The sequence below is a fragment of the Pyrgilauda ruficollis genome, unplaced genomic scaffold, assembly GCF_017590135.1.
Source record: "Pyrgilauda ruficollis isolate IOZ18807 unplaced genomic scaffold, ASM1759013v1 scaffold2, whole genome shotgun sequence".
Taxonomy (NCBI): domain Eukaryota; kingdom Metazoa; phylum Chordata; class Aves; order Passeriformes; family Passeridae; genus Pyrgilauda; species Pyrgilauda ruficollis.
This window is the reverse complement of record NW_024519206.1, coordinates 3,080,520-3,103,532: the sequence shown is the minus strand read 5'-3', so window position 1 is coordinate 3,103,532 and position 23,013 is coordinate 3,080,520. Positions and strand designations below refer to the sequence as shown.

Genomic DNA, 23,013 nt, shown 5'->3' with positions numbered 1-23,013 from the left:
AACTTCTTCAGTCCACACAGCCAAACCTAGCACAACTTGGAACCCAAATGAAAGACACTTACTGACCATTTATATTGAAAAACGCATTGTGGAACTTGTCTTTATTTTTTTTTTCTTTCTTTTTAATTGCATCTAAATATGCTAAAATGATTTAGTGTCTGCTTTTTCAATTGAAGTGTTAAGTGACTATATAGCTGAGGGTAATGTCATTATTGCTGTCTTTATCAGGAAAAACTTGTGGGCTCACCAAAAGTGTCAAAAAAGATGCATTACATCCTTAATAAGGATTAAATAAGGACTGTGATAAGTATAATAATTTTGACAACTCTAATACTATTCTCCATTTAATAGTTCAGTTATCTAATATTGTATTAATTGTTTTGTCTGGTACTGGCACTGGTTTGTAGATGACAAGCCTCTGGTTGCCCAGCTCATCCTGTTAGAATAATGGAACAACTTTATTTGATATTTTTAGGAATTTCTTGAGTTTTTCAAGAATTACTAAAATGTACGCAAAGTCCTATGCAGTACTAAATTTTATACTCCCTAGGATGTTATTATATTAAGACTTGCAATACATGCAGATCAGTTCAGCAGAGCAAAAGTTGTTAGAAATGTTACTCTGTTGGTATAGTAATTATTGCATTAATCAAATTATTAAATTTATTAAATAAATAAAATTTAAAGCGCATTAAAAATGCAGCTTTTAATTACACTTCATCCTTAATTCAATTTTAGATGTTTTGTGTAAATTATCAACAATTATCAATCTACGGATGTAAGAGAGATATCTGTCTTACATCCGTAGATTGAGTGTGGTGTATCTTTATTACTGCTTAAGCCAAATCTGCTTGGCCTCCTGAATTCTGTTTGAAGAATGTCTTATCACTAATTTAATAGCTGCCTGGTGTAACAGGTCAGAAGTTTCCACAGATGTTTAGGCTTCTTTTATGTACTGTGCATGTTTTCCAATAAGTGTTCATGTCTTCCTGCAAACTGGTGTATCTGTGCACAAATACTGCTCCTTGATGTTTCTGGTATTGCTGTTTTTACAAGGATATTAAGATGCTGGTCCAAAACCATCTTTGATCCAGGGTTTGACATGAGTTCTTACTCCCAAACTATTTCAAAACAAAAATACCTACTCATTATGGCCACTTTCCCTTTCCTAGCATCTGACTGCAGTTCTTTCCCTCTGCACTTTCAGCTGGCATGTAACTGTACAGCTGGTAGACCTATTATTCATCACAGAATGAATGCAGGAACAAAAAGTAGGAAGTGAGGAGGGAGCTTTCTCAGGCACCTCTGCTACTGGTGAGATGGAGTCTTTCTGTCAGCTCCACAGCTGCTTTCTGTCTCCAGTAATCATTTGCTCCTCACTGCATTTAAAACTCCCACCTTCAGCTGCATGTATCCAGCTGATTTCAGGCTGTGTTCTGGCTGTGTGGGATGTAGGCAGCCATTTTTAATGGGTTCTTTTTTCAAAATTGATTATTGGTTATGCCTGCAAGGCAATCAGCCCCGTGTGTCTTTATATAAGCATCATTATAAAAGCAAAGCTTGCTTACTTTCATTTTCCTACTTTGAACAAAATATACCACTCCAGTGAAAGCTACTTTATATATTTTTGCTGTATGTGAGGTTTTATCTGTGCAGATACATTTATTAGAGAATGCTCTTCTTCATCTTTGTTATCAGTACAATCATGTCAGCAGAAGTGTCTGCAGAGGTTTAAGTATTTAGTGTAAACGTAGCTTATTTAGAAAAATGGGTGTCAAAAAGATAATTGTCAGAAAGATTATTATATATTTATATACTCATATCAAACACCTCTATTTTTTGATCTGTGGTTCCTAAATTTTGACTAAAACCAAAACATGATGTAGAAGGTGTCTGATCCCATCTGATCAGATTGTTTGTGGCAGTCTGTTGATCTGACTAATTTTTTTTCTTGCATTTGTTTTATTGTGAAAAGCTATTTTGCTAAGCTCTGCTGATGGCAATAATGGAACTGTTAACTGGACGACTAAGCGAGCCCACAGTTATGTTATCAGCAGAATAAAGGCTGTTCAGAAGAATGGTGAGTTTAGGTTGTAAATTTAAATACCCTGTTGGTTCAAGCAAACCTGCTTTCAATATTACTCTTGCTTTTCCAGTCATGTCCTTGTTTTAGGAGTAGCGTGCTATTTTAAGGTAAGTAATTTGGAAAACTTTACACTTCTTCAATCTTCAAATATTCACAGACCTGCGTGTTCTGGTTAGTCTTCCCTGACTTTTCCTGTTCCTGTAGCTTTGCTTGAAATAATGGCTGTGTTTATTCCTAATACTGCACATTTTCTTATCATGGCTGGTTGCTTCAAGATACCTCTGCAGTTTGCTTAATCCAATAACTTCTCTGTAACAATTTTAAAAAGTCTTCTCACATGTGAATGTAGAAAGACTATTTTACTGTCATGCAAGTACACATCAAATACTGTAGCTAGTGCACACACTGGCTGAGAAGAAGCTTTGCACTGATTGCTCATCTAGGCAGGCAATCTGGATTGGCCTCCAGATCAAGTTATTGCTGGGATTGTCTTCATCTGCTAAATATCAGTGGGAAGAGAACCAATTGAAATTTCTAGGGGAAAGAACCAAAAAACTTCCAGCTGAATTCTTTCCTGAGGATCATCAACTACAGGCTGCAAACAACATGGTGAAACTTCTGAAATTTCTGGAGATGGGGGTTTTCTGCTTCTGATGACAGGCCCTGGGCTGCAGGCTGATAAAATCCTGTCTGAATTCCTGGCTGTGCTTGTATTCAAGACCTATAAGGAGATCTTGCGATCTAGAGAAAGTCCTCTTTCTTTCTTTCCTCTTGGAAACAAGAAAGAGGAAAGCAGTGTTGTCAAGGTAGCTGATTCTAGCAGGGATCTGATGTGATCCTAAGTAATGAAGATTTTAAATTTCCCATGATTAGTGTTACAGAAGCTTTTCACAGTCCCTGAGACTTTTATCTACCCCGGGGAATTTGCCCAGACAATTCACAGCTGGCAGTCTGCTGTATTAGATTAGTATCTATTTGTTAAGTATGTTCAGTTTTGTCCCTAGATCACCCAAGATGATGATTACACATTCATCTCCAGTCTCAGTCTCATGAAAATAATCGTGGGTTTTAAAAGCTTGTGAAGAAAGTAGCATTTCACTTGTTTCATTATTGAAAAGTTAGTGATAGCTGTAGTAGACTGAAGACTCAATTTTCCTTCTGGTTTTGAAGAAACTTCTTGGGGGGGAAAACAAGGAGGACATCTCTGACAAAAAGGGCAAGAACTTCTGTGTTTTTAATCACCATACTTCTGTCATTATGATGTGTTTGTCATTTGTCACAAGATAGAACAGGTTTCTGGGATTTTTCCTTCTGAGAGGTGTTTCTAGACTTCCACCAAGATCATTGTTTTATATCTGCATCAAATCCTTACTGGTATACTTATTTCAGCAGCAGGGCATGTCTCATTGCTAGGAATGGGCAGACATTTAGTGGTTGTAATAGGTTTCCTATAGCAGACAAAACAAGTGTTATATGTTTTTTTTCAGTAACTGCTGATTCTATTATGCTTGTTTCTTCCTGAAATAATTGCTTACTGAGAAAAAAAAATGCACATTTCTTTTTCACTGTTCTTCTTCTTTGAAATGGATTTTCATTGTAGAGGAAAAGCATCAGAAATGGAAAAATGATCTTTTCTAGGTATTTGATCCACCTTCAGCCAGACACATATTTTTGTCAGCTCTTCTGTTCTATTAATGTTACTTTTTAGCTTTTCATGAAGATATTTTAAAGGAAATAAGTTAACTTATGCTGTTTACGGCTCATTCACAGAATTGAGGGCAGAGGTTTTTTGGATAATAATTTACTAATTTTAAGTAACGATCTTACTGTGTGTAAATCTACCTAATGAAAATTACTGTAACTGTTTTATTAGCCACACAGAATTGTAACAATTCAAATTTCAGGATCATTTAAATTTTGTCACTAAGATAAAATTATTAGAAAGTTGCTCTGTTCAGTATTGTGCTAAAAGTGGTTTTCAGAAAAGCAAATGCTGTGCAATGTGACAAGCGGTATATCCAGAGTTATACATTCATTAAGCTTGAAGAGTGGGGAGTATGTATCTAAATGTGGAGGTCTACATTACAGATGTCTGCATCTCCTCTCAGATGCCTCTGCAGTCCATGGAGATCTAGCCAGTGTAGCCTGGAATCTAGGACATGATTCATCTCACTTTACAGGAAAAATTAAATAAATCAACTGCTAGAAGCATCTGTTTCTTCTCCACTGACTATAAAAGGAGCCTGACTAACTTAGTGGTGGATGTTGTTTCTGTAGGCATCTAAAATTAGGTGAGAGAGATTCCACTCAGAGTACGTGGTGCGAGGGCTGGAATGCCTGTGATTAATGCCTAATTAATGGTGCCTTTTTAAGCCGATCTTAAGTAAGAAAGTTGGTATAATTATCAGGCTGGAGAAATTGTACCAGGATTAAAAAATTACACCAGTATTGAAGAGTTACATGAGCTTCATCCACATTTCACGTGTCCTGCTTATTGATCCAAGGTTGAAATTAGCACCTCTGGGGACGTACAAATTTATTCCTATCAGTTTGTTATAATGTCTCTGAAGTGTCTTTTGGAGTCTGTCTTCCCAGTGACAGCACCTCTATGCTGTGTGGCCTATAATTTGCTTTTGGAGATGTGATTCCCTCATGAAGTTTCTTCCAGTTTGGCAAGCAAGGCTGGTAGATGTGTGTGGTTGTCTGTGACTTACCATCTTTATCTACTGCTTTTGTAATCTTCATCTCACTGACAAAATCTATTAGCAATGATCAATTCTTTCAGGGCATTAAATTAAAGTTCAGTAGTAACAAAATTAGTAACACAAGCTACAATCAATCTTCTTAAGACACCTTGAGAAGCACCTATTAAATCAGTATTCTCTGTTTATACTTACATTTTGAAACTTGTTGATAAAGTGTCTTCTTATTCATCTAATTTATTGTAATGATTTCTTCATTCTTCTAATTTATTAAAATGTGTATGTAGTCCTGCATCAAATGTGTTATACCTAAAAAAGCTATGCCCTTGTCAGCAAATTTTGTACTAAATAAAATCCACCTTATTGCTTTACATATGCTGATTGTTCTGAATTTTCTTTAAGTTTTTGATTCTCAGTCCTGTAAAACATGGCTTCACTTTTTTGGTCTGGAATCAGTTTCACCTGACTGGCCTATAAATACCCTTGTCCTTTTGTTTTATCCTTCAATACAAGCCCAACATCTTCAGTAAGGAGCGCTCTAACCAAAGTTTGAGTTGTATTTTACCCTGGTGGTCTGAGAAAGTCTAGCTGTAAGAACTCATAGAAATCAGCTGAAGTGTGTCCTTTTCTGCACAAGAACTGAAAAATCTGCCATTTCTGTTCAGTGAGGAATGAGAACTGTCAATTGGTAAGGTTTCTCTGTATTCCTCTGTTGCTTTCTCTATGTAAAATATCAGGAAAACATGATTGTATAATTAATTTAATGGACTTTTATTAACATAGTATTAAAAATAAAACAACTATAAAACTACAGTAGCCTTCCTAATTTTTTTAAAAATTGCAATAAAAATAAAGAGCTTATACAAATGTTGAAATCTTGACATAGGCAGTTTTGTTTATTGCAGTCTTGGAAAGGATCCTGTTGGGCAAAGAGAGGGTTTGCTCTGTGTTCTGTTCTTAAATCTACGTAACCTTTTAAAAAATCTTATTAACAGGTGCCTAATATTTGTTGCTTTCCTTCTCCCAGATGCCCGCATTGCTGTTGAACTGCATGAAGTTACCTAGAGCATGTCTCATTTTTGCCTTTTTTCTGTCTCTTATCTCTCCTTCTGCTTTTCAGTGTACACAATTCTGTCTAAGGTGCACTCTGATCGGAATGTATACCCTTCTGCTGGAGTTCTGTTTGTTCATGTTTTGGAGAGAGAGTACTTTAAGGGGGAATTTCCTCCTTACCCAAAGCCTGGTATGAGTTGCTAAGATCTTCCATATTATATGCAGATAGAGAAAAAATATTGTTATAAAAAATTGAAGTCTATTTAGCATACCTTGTGGTTCAACATATAAGATAAACAAGACAGGTTTTAGTTTCTGTTGAAATATCTTCAAATGTAATAAAATGTGTAGCCCTACACTTTTAAAATATTCTAGTTTGTGGTTGGTTGTGAAAAAATGCATATAATTGTGTATTGTGAAAAATGTACTTAATTTGGGAAGGTGTAGTAATCCATTATATATATCTGATATTAAGTGTTTCTTCACTTTTGCATTAAATATGAAATTGTGGAAATTTATTAATAGTTAAAATGCTGTTTATCTGGTCATCAGGCTATATGAGGGAGAAATTTAAAAGCATATAGTAAATATAAGACAAAATAGAGGATTAAATCAAATGTGAGACTTTATAATACTGTTTTCTTTCATTTTTAAAAATAGACCTTTGGCTTCAGCCTTCTTCCTATATTTAGGAACAGTTTAATGTTAATAAGCAGTTTGGCTTTAAAGAAGGAGCTGATTTCCTAAGGATGGTTTTGCCATACACTGAAGCTAAAAGACAGGTCACCACAGGTTGGAATATGTGTAAGCAGTCTGGTAGGGGTGGGAAGAGAGAGAGCATTCAGCCACACATGCTTGTCAACAGTGAAAAGGCATACATGTATCCAGCTTATATAAATATTACTAATTTCCTATAACAAGAAAATAGGAAAAACCTATGTACAATGCACACATAATCAAATCCTGTTTCATTAATAAACTTTTGAATTTATTTGGGAGTGCTGTTACTAAGACTCACTTTAAAGGAAAAAATAAGCTTCTGTTAGCATTGGTTAAATTTTGAGTGAAACCAAATGTTTTTAAAATTTCATTTCTTTGTAAAATGGGTGTTTTTCCTGACATGGATATCTGAGTCTTCATTTATGCCATGGTGACTGGCAGAGTGAAGTTTGCCTCTGTTCCAGTTTTCTCTCAGTTATGGCACATAGGTAGTAGGAGCTTGGAAATTTTGCTAACAATGGATTGTCTTACAGCTGCAGCCTCTTGACATTCATGTGATTCCAAGGCAATAGGAATGTGGTTTCAGATCCTTTTAAATTGCTCTTCCCACAGACAATTGTGATTATGTCAGAAATTCACTGTGAGGCCAGGAATTGTTATGGTACTTCTTACATTTGTCTGCTGAACTGGATTACTGCCATGGCCTACCTTGACGAAGGAAGGGCAAAGCAGAATGTGTTACAGGTCTCTTTTCAGAATTTTCCCCAAATAATTTGTGGTGCTGGAAATTTGTTTAGAGCAGGGTGCTAGTAATTCCAGGTTGTGGGTTCAAGCTGCCTACGTGCTATTCACTTAAGAGTTGGGCTCCGTGATCCTTGTGGGTTCCTTCCAACTCGGAATATTCTGAATTCTGTGATTCTGACTGCAATAGATTAGATTACTGGGACATCCTGAGAGAATTGTGAGGGAAGTTGTGTTACACCCATATACTGGTTTGGTCTGGTTCTGGTTAATTTTACTCAACCAGATGTGGAAATAGATGCCTGAAGACTAGTTACCCTTGGGCAATACATCTCAGTCTCTTTGTCCCTCTCTGGTGGAGATGAGAGCTGTTCATTCTTCGCTGGGCTCAGTTTTTGCTTTCTGGGCCAGCCTGGCTGGTATCTCCTTTCATCACCTATCCTATAATGCACTTGCCCTCTCAAAGCCAAGTTGGAGCACAGGGCAGAGGTGTCTGTGCAGGCTCAGAATGGATTTGACTTGCGTTCTGTGCCTCAGCTGGACACTGCCTTGGTGAGATTTGGTAGTGTTCCGGCCTGATCTCATTTACAAAAGCTAAAATAAGCTGAAGTAAAATCCAGACATTTATAAGAGTATCAATAAGAACCACAAGAACCAATGTACTGGTTTGACTTTAGGGGTTTTTACAGCTGGACCACTGTATGTAGTAGCCATCAGTGTCTCCAGTTCACAGGAGTGTCTGATCCTTTTTTGAATTAATTTGTTCTCTAAATTAAAATGATTGCCAGGCTGTGGGTGCCAAAGACCTGTATGCATATCCTAATGCTAACAGAAGCTTTCAGGCATTATTTATTACAGAGTACTCTTTACGGTACATTGAGTACCTGGATCCATCAATAAAAGTAAGTTGGGAAGGGGAATTAAAGGACTGAAACCTTTGTGCTTTTGTCTGTAAGAAGGTTAGATGCTTCAGTTTGAGGTGGAACTCAGCTCTAAAAACCAGACCCACTAGTAACTGAACATAAGCATTCAGTTAGCCAAAACTCTAGGAAGTACCTGCACATTATGTCTGCAGTTGGTTACACTTTCCAGATATGAATTTCTTAATACCTAGAAGTGCTAAGTAATAGTTCATTTATTTCTGATATGGTAAAGGTTAGCAAATTTTAATTGAATTTTTCTTCTTAGAAAGATTCAGAAAATAAGTGAAAATAGAATATGACTTCCTAGTTGAAAAATTAAAATCAAAGAATTTAACATTTTCCTATTAATATTCTAATATAATTTTTCTTATCTAGGTGAAATAAGTAATGATCCTATAACGTTTAATACCAATTTAATGGGTTACCCTGACAGACCTGGATGGCTGCGCTATATACAAAGGACACCGTACAGTGATGGAGTGCTGTATGGCTCACCAACTGTAGAAAATGTGGGCAAGCCAACCATCATTGAGGTATTTGCTTTCAAAAGTTCAAAAATATGTATTCTGGTTTAGAGTGTAAGGTTCAGAACTGTCAACAAGTTCCCCCTTTTGAATAGCTAATTACTATTTCATATTAAAGTTTTATTCAAAATACAGAGAAAAAAACCCCCAAAACTTTGTAAGCAACTGTACCTGAAGAATAACTTAATCATAACTTTGTAATATTCAACCTAAATATGGGTCAGACTTTCTCCCACTAGATGCAAGTGTTCAGTCAATAAGCAGTTGTGGGGTTTTTTTGCTTGTTTGTTTTGTTTGTTTGGGGTTTTTCGTTTGATTCGTTTGGGGTTTTTTTGACTTATTTTTCATCAAATATCCCCCTGTTCATTATTCATGTTTATTGATAGGTTTTATTTTAGGTAGCACTTTGATTAATTTAATTCATATGAGTGTAACAATGACAAAACTGTATTTTTGAGAGTTGGCTATTCAAATATTTTAAAGCACTAATTATGCATTGAGCAGCAATTCAAAAGGGAAAAGGGACAATATTTTCTACCATGCATTTCATAGACAGCAGACTGAGTGCAGGCACTGTGTGGCTCACAGTGTTATGAAATCTGCACGTTAACTTGCTCCAGCCATTTTGCTGCTTCAGCAGTATATTTGTCTTAAACGCTTGATGAATATTTTTTTTTCTAAATTGCATTTGGTATTGTTTTTCTTCCTCAAGAATGATAGCTCTGAATGTTAAGTTATACTGAAGATAGTTTCACCCATGTTTAATTTTATACTTATGATTCTGTTTTGATTTCAGCAGGACTAATACCATCTGAGAATTGATGATGTGCAGAAGTTCTTGCAGGCTTTGCTAAGTTTTATTTAGAGGAAACCTTTATTTGAAATTGCCAGTTTTTAAATGGCATGTGCTTTTAGATTCTAGGATCTATATCTAGATCTCCATTAGCATGACCCCAAGCCATATTTGAAGTAAATCTTGCCTAGTGTACAAATTAATTCCTTGCAGTGCCAGTCTTAGATGTGGCTTTCAAATTAATTTGTGGTATGTGAGGAGGGCAGATGGCATTTGATCCTCTTCCTAGTGCCCTCTGAGAGGAGTGATGGCACATTCCTGGCCTGAATATAATCTCCCTCATGTTATAATTCCTAAGGGGATATCATGGGGAGCTCTCTTAACTGGAGGACACCTCATGATTAGGAGAGCCTAGCATTATGCATAGCACTGCAGTAGAGCAGGTGACATTCTTGAGCTCAAGCTCCTTTGAAAGCTGTGCAAAGACAGTTTGTGTCTGAATGAATATTCAGGACAGAGGCAATCTCTGCCATGCCTTCCTGTGGTGGGTGGGCTGTGCTGGCAGCTCCCACTGCTGGAGTGAAGGCTCACAGTGGGTACTGCCCTGCTCCTGTACAGAGCTTGTATGACAGGGGGTTTGATTTTCTGGGTACTAGTGGTTCAACTGCTGTTAAAGAAACCCTTTGAAAAATTAGCAGAATTAGGACTAGAGAAATCTCAAATTTATTTTCTGTTAATTTTATAATGAAATTGTAATGTTAAATGAGATCTGATTGTGTTGGGTAAGCTTTTCCCTCTCCACTTAAACAAACCTGCAGTAGATACTCCACAGCATTTTTCCTTTTTATTCAAATCCTTTAAAAGAAGGGCAGCATCTGCTACTTTATTTAATAGTCAGTGTCACAGTGAGTTTGTGGCTCTGTTTGCTGAGAAGCAACATAGTTCTGTCACTGTTGTCACTCCTCTGGCTCTCCTTTGCTCTTGGAATGAGTGAACTGAAGTCTAAAATTAGAAAGAAAATTAGTTTTTTTCAGTTTATTTAATGAAAGATTTATCAACTTGCAGGGATAAAAAAGGTAGAGAAGATAATACATAATTATACTGATAATCCAGCCTTGTTCTGTATTTGTTATGAATGATCACTTAATTGTAGTACTGCCTTGGAGTACAGTCACCACTGAGAAGTAACTACTTGCATGCATTTCAGGTATCCTAGATATTTAACTTTTAGATTAGTATCCTTGCATATTTTATTCATGAAGGTTTATGTTTCAAAAGATTAGAGTCACAAATGTTGCATCTGCCTTCTAGTTTTCACTTCCCATACATTTACAGATTCCAGCATTTTTTAAAAAAACTGCTTGTGTTGGAGCATTATTTTGAATTCATTCATGGAGTGAAAATTCACTGGGGCCAGAGCTAAAACTAAATAGCAGTTCCAAAGATGAGAATTCCTGGCATCACAACACTTTTTCCTTCAAAAAACCTCTCCATGTAGTTTATTTCTTAGGAGCTATCGATGAATTTAGATCTCAGTATTCATGGAGGTGGGGATTGGAGGCTGCATGGGGAAACGGAGAATCAATCTGTCCTTATGGTGGTTCTTAAAGATAACAGAAGAGAAAGAATACCCATGTATGGCAGAATACTTCTATCAGGACCAAAATATATTCTTTTCACATATTCATTAATTTTATTTTTATTTGGCTCTAGACTGGTCAAGAAAATTCCAATATCCTGGCTTGAAGGTAGTACTGCATTAAATAAATTGACCTTACCTTTCAAATTTTATATTAGTGAATGAATGTTCATAGGTTTCAAAATAAGGAGGCAAAGTACTTAAAAACAAATACGTTTTTCTAAGTTATCAATTTAACTTTCACTGATGTTTCATTTATATAATTTTCATTTTTGCATTGTTTTGTAATCTTTTTCACTCTAGATCACTGCATATAACAGGCGTACCTTTGAAACAGCGAGACACAATTTGATCATTAATATAATGTCAGCAGAAGGTATGTACAGAATATAGCTGGTTGTATTTTTAACTGAATCAGCAACACCCTCTTATGGGCTCCTGCTTTTGAAGATAAATACTGTAAAATAGTTGTCTGGTGTTCAAACTAAACACAGAGGCACAGGGGAGAAGTAAGAGAATTTTTCCTGCTTTAATTAGTTTTGATTTTTTAATCCAGATTATTTCTGTCATTCAGGACTGTTTTTTTTCACTCACAGTAAAATGTTTGCATCTTTGTTTTTCATTAAACTGCTTCTAATTCGAAATTTGCCTTGGCTTTTCAAAGGGACCTTACCTGAAGGATTTCCCTCTCTTTCTGCATGGTGTTTAATTTCCTTAGTTCTTTGTGTACCTTATGCAATGAACAATTGGGTAGGCAGAGTCAGAAAATAACAGGTTATGGCATATATGGACATTTGGACCTTAAAATTAGTTCTCTTTATCACATTTACATTCTGGAGTGTCACAAGTTGGAATCCATTGTTGATGCAGATTGGTTTTGACCCCCAAATTAGCATGAATGTAATTATATCTGTTTAATGAAGTATTAGCAACTGAGACACTTTCCCTCTAGTCTTCTTCTCTGTTGTTTTATAAATAACTGAAGGTTTTCAGCTCAAGTAGCAGCTAACGGTACTCTCTGTTGAATTTAACATAATCACAGTAGGTTCAAAATTAGCTAATTCAAACACAGGATTTTTGGAAAGTTGTATCAATCTTAAAATAGTATTACATTAATCATTACTCCAGATATTTTGAAGATTTATTTTTGGATTTGTGAAGCCTTTGTTTAATGCAACACACTTTTTCATCACAAGTAGATTTTCCTTTACCATATCAAGCGGAATTCTTCATAAGGAATATGAATGTAGAAGAAATGTTGGCAAGTGAAGTTCTGGGTGACTTTCTCGGAGCAGTGAAAAATGTATGGCAGCCAGAACGCTTGAATGCTATAAACATTACTTCAGCCCTTGACAGGGGAGGGAGAGTTCCACTTCCCATTAATGACATGAAAGAAGGGTAAGCATGTGTCAGTATGATGTTTTTGCTTCACTTTTTTTTTTTTTTTTTTTTTTTTTTTTTTTTTTTTTTTTTTTTGTTACTCAGAAGCCTAATGTTTTTTCAAGTTTTCTAGATACTTTGCAATTACTGTTTTATGTTTTGGAATTAGATGTGAAAAGTTTACTCATGTTCTGAGCCCCAGAACTGTGTGTCAGATAGCACAACAACAGGGCACAGTTCCTATATATGGAGGTAATACTCTAAGGACTACTAATAAATTCCATTAACTAGAAATGAGTTGGTAGTAAATATGGATTTTTTGTAATCCCAGTTTTACATCTGAGCAGTCACTTGGCAGCATGCTTTTCAAGTTTGTAATCATTCCCAATTCATTAAACTCAAAATTTTGAAGCAAGTTATGACAGAGCAGAGATACTTCAATTTCTGACAGGAGTTTGCATGTAAGAGTGTATTTTTTAGCTGTTCTCACTAAGTGAGTTAGTTATGTGATTCAAGAGCACTGTTGACTTTCTTGTGAAAGTTGTAAGGTGTTGGGGAGCTCAGGTTATTGAGTGCAAACTGCTGGAACGGACTGGTTCCAGTTGTGATTTGTAACCATAAATACTGTTCTGAACAGTATTTAATGGGAAACTAGTGAGGATTCCGTTTTTTCAAATATGGTTCTGACAGTGCTTTTCCCTGGTGAAAGTGAAGATGCCTAAGTATTTTTAGATAATTTCAGGTATGTTGGAGTCAAATAGTATCTAAGAAAGGGATGAAGGTTCAAAATATGAGATGTGTTCAGAAAATACTGGCTTTTTCAGAACGCTTTTGTGTCTCTGAAGTTTTTGAGCATATTTAAAGGAGTAAAGTGACTTCTGTACTAGCCAGAGTAATAGCAGAGTGACTGATACAAATGTCTACACTTCAAATGTTTAGTTAGATTATGCCTACTGTAACAAGTGGCAGCTGGGACCTAATTTCTGTTTCAGAATCCATTGGTACATTATAACCTGGTGCAGTAGCCTGTATTTTACAGCAGCATTCCATAAACCTAAATATGACAATGAATAATACAGTCAGTGCAGTAGTTCTTATTTTATGTATGGTAATGCTAAATCAAGTATTAGGTTTACCTTCAGCTTTCAGTATTCTGAAGCAGATTTTGTTGGCCATGCATTGCTACAGTATGGAATCTTTCAGAAGCAGCTGGGGTTAGCATGTTCATATCTGTATTAGGTTTAACAATAACTAGTCATTGTGAGTTTGTTTTGAAAGAATGGGAAGAAACTCTAAAAAAAAATCTATGGTGAGTAAGATTAAAGATTTTCTTAAAACAAAATGATGCTATTTTAGTACAAATTTCAAATATAGTACTGATTTACTTACATGAGGAAGCCACACTTGGAGATCTTTGACTTCATAGAAATAGGCACAACTGATGGTATTGAAACATTTACATTAACAAGCAAACCAGAATATGTTGCAATAAGCAGCTAGGAAAGTTGTTTTGATTTCAGTCTGTTAATGGTATGCTTAAAGAGATAAAAGTATACTATGAAGGAAAATTATTTTAAAAAGTAATTTCAATCTTTAAATAACAGCTGCATGAGCAATAATATTTGGAAGAGTACACCATTGTTCTCTGGGGATTTGTGAGACATCCTGCTGGTCTGTCACTCATCTCTTTCTGCAGTGTGTATGTGATGGTTGGGGCAGATGTTCCTTTCTCTTCGTGTTTACGAGAAGTGGAAAACCCACAAAATCAGCTGAGGTGCAGTCAAGAAATGGAGCCTGTAATAACCTGTGATAAAAAATTTCGTACTCAATTCCATATTGACTGGTGTAAAATCTCTCTGGTGAGTTATTTTATTATTGCATAAAAGTGATGTTTGTAGGAGTACAGGTAGGAGTTTTGCCAGTCTTGTCAGACAATGTTACCAATTCCACTTTATTGTGACTGATATTTTTTTCCACCTAGCAGACACTCTTAAGATTATGAAAGGATTTTGATATGTAGGCTAAATTCTGTTAGAGTTGAGCCCCAGTGAAACCACTGTATTTTTTTCCCTAGCAGTGAATTCTATAAATGGCCAGAGAACTCCAGGACTTAAAAAAGTAAAAGTAATGAGAGGTGTAGTTCATTAATTCAGAATGCTGATGCTGCTGGTTACACTTCTTTAAAAAGTGTGTGCATACATACATGTTTTCTCAGATTCTGATTCTACGCTGACCAATTAATAATATGCTGTTAAAAAACTGTTTCTGAAAATTGTCTAAAACATATTTTACGTTAAAAATTAAATAGAAAAAGGAATGAAAATAATGTTGACTGCTTAGATAATAAATAGGAACATTCTTCTCAGTCAAATGCAAGAAAAAAGGTAACCAAACACTAGACTATTTGTCATGAAAGGAGAATAATTCCCAGAGAGGCTTTTTAAGGTTGTTGTTTTTTTAGTTCCTGTAAGGAAAATCAAGAAATAATACAGTATTGGAAGAGAATGTTGCAGATAATCTGAACAATAATGGTGAAGGTATATAAAATAAACTTAGATGGTTGTTGAACTGCTTCAGACACAACCCAGGAGGAAGCTGAAAGGGAGATATCAAACACTGGATGGAAAAAACTTATTGAGTATAAGGAAAGGTATTCATACACAAAGTTGATCAGATAACTTCCTGTCTTTTCTATCTATACACTATAAATTAGGAAAGGTTCTAGAAGGTTGGAAAATACTTTTTTCAAAAGAATACCCAGATTATTTGCTTTTTATTGGCTTTCTGTTGAGAAATTTTAAAAGGCTCAAATGTATACAGTAATACTTACCAGGACCTGAAAAATAGCAGAAGGCAGCTGGTCTTTGGCTCATAAACTATGTCAAGTCTTCCATTTCCTTCTACAAGGAAGAAAGGTGGAGCAGCAAATGTCATTCCTTCTTGGTAAGGTTTTTTGATACGATCACACAAGCAAGCTCAGGAACATGGCCGAGGATGAAGCAGGAAATAGTGGAGAGCTGGTTGGTAGCCATAATCATAGCAGAATTAATAATAATTCCTGGCTATTTGTCATTAATAGCTAGATGATGGAATGTGCTTATTAAATTAAATTTGTAGTTGCCCATGAAAGTGAAAGGATCTGCAGGTGCATTGAAGGACAGAAAGGTCTTGAGAAATTGCAGAAACAGGCTTGGAAAACAGGATGAATTTTAAAAGCAGCAGCAGAGGGATAGTGCACTAATGCAAGAACAGTCAGCTGTGCCCATTGCAGAAGGAAAAGCAGCTGGTTAGGAGTACTTCTTCAGAAGAAAAATGCCTGATAGTGGCAGTGGCTCATAAACTAATCATGAAGCAGCATTGTCATGCTGGTTTGAGAAGAGCAGAGATCACCCTGGGATGTGTAACAGGAACAGGCTTTCAGAGGAGTGTTATTTTCTGCAGCAGCTATAACACAACCTTCTGGAATTCAGCACTTGTTTTGGCCGTGTGCCACAGTAACTGAATTTAAACTGTCTTAGGGGTGTTTACTGTTGCCAGCAGCATTTCTGCTGTAACCTGCTGCATCAAAGGGAAAAGGCAGCCAAGCTTCCCTATCTAATCACAGTCTGCTCTTCACAAGGCGAGCTGAGAGACAGGAATTCTCCCTGATCTATGGGCTGGGAGGGAATTGAGCTCTGTTTCCCATATCCACAATTTAAACAAGTGATAGAAAATAGAGCCATCATATCCTCATACTCACACTGTTTATGAGGTAGTGTTGGCAGTTAGCACCCAAATAAAGAGTGGATGTAAGCTTGGGGGTCCCACATTCTGCAGGGATGGGCCATGCTCAACTTGAAGCCGCTCTCTGACAGAGTGTTCTCACACTGTGTATGGACCTCTGTCAGTCACATCAGTAAGTACATATTTTTTGTGCATTGTTAGGGTCTGAGATTCAGCTAAGCAGCCATGTGGAAACCAGTGTACCTAACACAGAGGATACTCTGGAATTAATGAGCAGAGAATGCATCAATTTCTGTTAAACACTTACCTGTGTGTGTGTGTGTGCGCGCATGCACACACTTGAGGCTCAGCAGGATTTCTGGAATTTCATGAAAATCTCTTTGTCCATTGCCTAAGCTGTAATACAGCACTTTATTACTTCAAGTGTAAGTGATAAAGAGGTGACCATCATTTGCAAGATTTCTTAATAACAAGTCATACAAAAGGTCAAGCATGTAACTAAATATATTTTATTTGTATTAATGATCTGGAGATTTATGATCTTAAAGCTAGCACTGATAAAATTTGACAGTAACATCTAACTGAAGATAACAAAAAAAAAGGTTGCAGAAAATTAAGTCATCTGGGAATGGCAATCAAGAGCAATAGGAAAATTAGCAGCAAAACAGGTTTGTATTTCTAGGATCATAGCATACAGACAAACACACACAAAAATTGTTGAGGCTAATTGAATTTGTGTGAGGGAGACAATGAGCTGTCCTTTGCAGCTGAGTTGATGGCTCTTGATTTTTGGAGCACTGGATGTAAAGTGTGATATGAAGGAGAAGGAGGAGGAAGGACATTGTAGGTATATGACTCTTCATTTCTTTATACAAGAGAGGACAGTGTTGCCATTTAGGAAGACTAGTAAGAAATGGATTAATTAATAAAAAAGAAATCAGACTCAGTTAATTAGTTTGCACTAAAGATGTTTACCAAATCTGTACTCAAATACTGTTTGTGTGAGATATGCCTAAAATTAATCTGTAAAAGACATGGTATCTCTGCTAGGCACAAAAGAGAGTAGTAATATTATAACATTACTTATCACACTGATCAGAAGCTTCATAAAATGTAAGCCTCTATTACTGAAAAAAAAAGTAGTTGGATTAAATTGTATAGAATTTGTAAAATGTGTAACATGGATCTTTTTATATGTTATGGTTAGTTAAAAACCTGCCTGTTTTTACATTATGTTACTTTGTTATTTAATAGTCTTTTTTTCTTCTTCTTTTTTTTTCCTGGATATTAGGTTGACAATACAAAACAAGTTTCCACCTTTCAGGAAGTGATTCGTGGAGAGGGAATATTACCTGATGGTGGAGAATACAAGCCACCTTCTGATACATTGAAAAGCAGAGACTATTACTCGGATTTCCTAATTACACTGGCAGTGCCCTCGGCAATAGCACTGGTGCTTTTTCTAATACTTGCCTATATCATGTGCTGCCGACGGGAAGGAGTGTGAGTACTTGAACATGCTAATAAGTAACTCTTGATTTTTCTAAGATTATAATGCATAGAAGGTTATTTGTTAGAATATCTCCATTCAGTTCATTATAAACATTTAAAACAGGCCAAAAGGTATCTGCTTATAATACTGAACTATTTTACACTTAAGCACATGCGCTAATTTCCAAGCAAGTGGATGTAGGGCCTCTAGTTGTTCTAGAAAGGGTTAAAATACTCAACATATGCACAAAACTCCCCAAAATCTCCACATATGCACAGCTCTCCAAAATGCCTCCAGCAAATAAAATACTAATAAAGCATCATTGGTTCAGGAGAATCTTAAGTAATTTCTAAAATGCTAACTTTCAAAACATAAACCTGGTTGAGGAGATTAACTGAATTTAGACATATTATCAAGGAAAAACACATAAAAGGAAAGCAGCAAGTAACGTGGTTTCTGCCATTTCTTACACAAACTACAATTTCATTTTGTCACAGAATTTCTTTTAGCCAGAAGCTTGTTCTTTAACCTGCATTTTTCATTTCCCTGTGTGTGTGTCTGTGTGTGTCTGTCACTACTATCACATCTCTCTACGTGTGTTCATCAAGGCCTCATCATAAACCCCGTTGCAAATGCTGCCAAGTTGCGTTTAGCAATAACCTTGTCAGCATTTCTACATCATGTACTGTTTTCATCATCAGATAGATTAATGTTCCAACTATCAATGCTATTATTTAATTCATAAATTTTGTTTTGTTTTTAGGGAAAAGAGAAACATGCAAACACCAGAGTAAGTGTCTTCTTTCCTGTTATTTTTCTTTTACCATTTAATTTTCATTCTCAGTAGCTCGTCATGCTTCATACATATGTGTCACAATCTTCTTTCATTCTCTCTAATTCATGGTTTAATTCATAAATGTGAAAGCTGCTTTTAAATCAGAGTCTTGGCAAGGATAGAAGACCAGAATAAAAAGGGTTTGAAAATAAAGACTGTAATTCAAAATAAAATAGTGCTGTTAGAATAAATATGTTAATATGCAATTAATACTCCTGGTTATTGGACTTTCCAATCTGTCCCTTAAAGGCAGTGAACAGGAGAAGAAATATCCTGGAAGGTATCCAGTGCCTATAGTATGGAGTGTTTTAAAATTAATTTACAAGCTTTTATGAATCTACCACAGGAGTTAACTAAAACTTTAACTACAGCAAATAAATGGAACATCAGCCACAAACTGCACAGTCTTGAATCCTATGAAAAATATCCATTCAGACAGAAAAATCTAATGGAATAATTGCTGCCTAAAAAAATTAAGTAAATATTGATTAATTTAACTATGTGAAGGTTGTAATTGTTGCACTGTAGTCTGTAGCATGCATTGAAGTCCTTGTGCTTTAATAATAATTGCAAACTTCTCTCTGTTTTGGTAAAGCACTTAAAGTCTGTATTCACTATTTTCTTTCCTTCTGACACAGCATCCAGTTGGTGCACCACAGTGCTATACAGAAATCAACCAAAGAGCTTCGTGACATGTCCAAGAACAGAGAGATCGCGTGGCCGCTCTCCACGCTGCCCGTGTTCCACCCCGTGACGGGCGAGATCGTCCCGCCCCTGCACACGGACAGCTACGACAACACCAGCATGCCTCTGATGCAGACACAGCAGTAAGTGCTCACACTCAGTTCTGGCTCTTAATGCTCACTGTGCTGCATGTCCTCACTGTAGATTTCAGTGCTTGTCCTTCGAAATGTGTTCATTGTGGGAGGATTCAGTAATGACTCTCCAGTTCAAGATTGCTGTGATGTTTGCATTTCCAGCAGGAAGAAAGGCCTTCTGTTATAAGATTAAATGGCTGGCTTTCAGTCTGCAGGCTTGCAAGAGGCTTGGCATGGAACCGTTAGATTTCTGCATGTTTTGGAGAAAAACTACTTTTGACAGAGGATTCAATTAAAACTGTTCTATTTTAGACACCCTGTCTCTTGAACCATATCTTCGGGGTTCTGGTGTAAAACTAACCACCAAATTTGTGGTAGTTTTATACCAGAAAATCCAGACTTCGTAAGTGGTTAGTCATGTACCTGTCACACATGGTTTGCGTTTGAAACGTTGACATTGAACAAAAGAACATACTACATTACACAGATAATAAATTCAGGCTTGCCAAGAAGAATGCTCACAGCTCTCTCCCGTTTCCATTGTTGCCACTCTCTTTCCAAGACATAAAACAGAAAAATAATTCCTGTTCCTTAGAGCTCATTTATCAGTAACTTAGTGAAATTAGTGAGGTAGACCAATGCTTGCACATGTTCTAATTCAGATAACTCCATAGAGCTGTAGCAAAGAGGCATTTCTGGAAAGGTTTGCTTGAGGGGTTATGCAGGTCTGAGTCAGTGGTCTCAGAAGTGGCTTGTTTTTCAGTGCTGTGCTGTAACACCAGCTCTACTTGGTGCCTCTGCTGGCAGGCCTGCATGGCCCCAGTGGTACTGGTCCTGTGCCAGCTCTAAGTCAGCCCTAATTTACACATGCTTGTCCTAAATTCGCTTCACAATGTAGATCCATGCTGCAGGAGTGTTTTCTTCTCCCTGTCCCAGAAGCTAAATTCTCCAGAAAGGACAGCTGTATAAATTATTCCTTGTACAAGTGCTGCAAAGTGCTCTGCTCCATCTTTTACAGCTTCTCTATTCAGAATAGCAGTTTTTATGACTGGGGTGCCAAATCCTGTACCAAAAGCTTTCTTGAGTTGTACATAGGGTATTTATCTGCTTCACCTACATTGTAACTCTTAAATTCCTTTCTGTAAAAACACCTCTATTTGGTAGCTGTTAAAACAGACACTTAAGCAGGGCACAGAAATGCAGCTTTGCCTTGATAAGTGAACTGGTCTGACATATAGAAGTGGCTGACTATTAATTCCACAGCCAAATAACTATGTTGCAAACACTGTCACCTTTGCTGTGTTCAGGAAATATGGAAGATTCACTTACAGAAACCAGACTTTGCTGAACTTCAGAAACCCATGGTGACTGGTTGCCTCTGGTATTTCACCAAGTCTGAGCCTTTGAACGTAGCTGACAAGTGAAATAATAAGAACTACTTTAGCACTAATTGTTTTTATTTCATGGTTGTGGCTAACCTTTGGACATCTGTATTTGCATAGTGAAAATAAAATATTGCTTCATAAGCAAAAAAAAATTGAAGTGTAAATACTGAGCATCCATCATAATACACTTCAGACTTTGTATGGAAGAATTAAAGATATTAAATGGTTTTTTATAGGAACCTGCCACATCAGACTCAGATTCCACAGCAGCAGAGTGCAGGTCAGTACTCAGAAAATACTGTAATTATTAAGTGATCAGTGTGGAGAAAACACTAGTCAAAATGTATACAGTCTGTGGACAGTGGAAGTAATTTTCAAATTGAGTAAAGTATTACAGAATTGTTATTCTAGAATTTTTTTTGATACATCAGTGAAAATTTTGGCATGGGCTTGATTAAACAAGGAAGAAATGCTATGTTAGGATTCTGCATGAGAGGCTGGAATTTGGTTCAGCTAACTTAGAAACCTCATATAAAAATTTTTTTGTTACATGAAGCGACAGCCAAATTCCCAAATGCAGTTACATGGTTTGGATTTGTCCATGGTTTGGACACTTGATAAATGTAAATTTCTAATTCCCACCAATATTAGTTAAGCTTTGAAGTGGGAGCACTTTATTGCAGTTACTAGACAAAGTGTTGATACTGGGGAATCTGTGGTGAGGCACATCCATACTTTGGGTTTCCTGTTGTAGTCGTCACTTTTGTATCATTCTCAGAAATGCTCATGTACTGACTGAGGTCAGGCATGACCCATCAGACTAAGGCTGACTGTCCTCTCTTCTTAGCATCTCAGGTTTGAGAAAAACCTACAGCCACAGCCATGTGAGAGGGGGTAAGGACCACACAGGGAAAAAGTAGAGGCCAAGTGTAATTTTTAAATATTCAAAGAGGTATCAAAATCAAAACTCTAGAGAGATACATATGTTTTGAACATAATATGGGAACTACAGCTCCAAGCAGAAGATTTGTTTTAAATTAGGAGTCACGTAAGCAACTCTGTCTTTTCATTGAAAATCCTTCTTCTTCATTACTGCTTTCCGGGATTAAAGGAGAATTTCGTATGACAACATTTCAAAGATTTGAGGCAAGTATATAATAGATGTTTCTCTCCATGTGGGTTTTGCTATGTGGAAATTAAAAACAGAGGTATAAAAAGTCTGATAGCTGTTCTGGTAGCTTTGCTGTTTGTGTTTTTCATTGTACATATGCTGGAAATGGTTGATGACCCTGGCAGTCAAAGCCTTGACCCAGAGCCTCCAGCACTCATTTGGGCTGACATTTAGTACAGCTCTCACTCACACTGTTTAGAAGGCAGAGTAAAAGTGTCACACAGTGCTGCACTTCTGCTATGACTGTTTCAAGAATTCCAGTCTGTCTTGCATCAAATAACATGCAAAATCATCTGGTAATACTGTACAGTGACTGCAGTGAGGCATTTTTGCAAAGGTATGAAATACAAGCTAGCACAGATCTGTCACTTTTGAGTAGCACTGAAAAACTGCCCTAAAATTAGATGTTAAAAATTCTCTTCTGTCTGTATTTTCTGCAGTACATTATTTCTGTAGAATACAACTGTCTTTCATATTCATCACAGATGCTGCCTGTGAAAAGCTCTCAGAAATCCAGGGGGGTGGGTGGTGGAATGAATTTGGGACAGAGGACGTTTCCTCCTCTTCCCTTGCTTTATAATGACACCTTGCTTTGTAGCTCGGATGTGCAAGTGACCCTGCAAGCACTTCCCTGACATGATGGCATGTGCCTTTTGCAGCTTTTCTGAAAGGACATCCATAACTCCTGTTGCCAGAATGTTGGAATTTTAGAAAGTTATGATTTAAAATTCAGGCACTACTAAGAGTTTTTTAGTAGCATGACTACAAACTTAGCAATTGATTTTGTTAATCTGTTCAAGTAAGAAATTTAGAGAACTAGAACACCTAGGGCCAAAAAACGTATAGATTGAGACATTAATTGTTAAATTTTCTTCCTTTCCTATAGCAAACTAACAGCAATATACTCAGGGAATTTAACATACTATCAGTCACAGCTGTGAATAAGAAATTTCTATTTTAAATCTTCAGTAGACCATATTTAGTACTTTCAAGATCACACCATGGGTAATAACTGTTGTCTACTTCAG

General features: G+C 36.5%; 1 protein-coding gene across 7 annotated transcripts in view; it reads left to right on the top strand.

The window, feature by feature from the left end:
- Positions 1 to 23,013, top strand: part of SGCE (sarcoglycan epsilon) — a 33,172-nt gene that overhangs the window by 6,392 nt on the left and 3,767 nt on the right. The window contains exons 2-11 of one of the 7 annotated variants that reach the window (XM_041466571.1): positions 1,976 to 2,080; positions 5,909 to 6,031; positions 8,601 to 8,758; positions 11,485 to 11,557; positions 12,381 to 12,579; positions 14,258 to 14,420; positions 17,576 to 17,787; positions 18,540 to 18,566; positions 19,250 to 19,438; positions 21,051 to 21,094. In XM_041466571.1, the coding sequence (XP_041322505.1) occupies positions 1,976 to 2,080; positions 5,909 to 6,031; positions 8,601 to 8,758; positions 11,485 to 11,557; positions 12,381 to 12,579; positions 14,258 to 14,420; positions 17,576 to 17,787; positions 18,540 to 18,566; positions 19,250 to 19,438; positions 21,051 to 21,094 (1,293 nt within the window). Of the gene's footprint in view, positions 1 to 1,975; positions 2,081 to 5,908; positions 6,032 to 8,600; positions 8,759 to 11,484; positions 11,558 to 12,377; positions 12,580 to 14,257; positions 14,421 to 17,575; positions 17,788 to 18,539; positions 18,567 to 19,249; positions 19,439 to 21,050; positions 21,095 to 23,013 lie in introns of all 7 variants that reach the window. The other 6 variants (XM_041466572.1, XM_041466575.1, XM_041466574.1 and 3 more) reach the window with 6 other exon arrangements.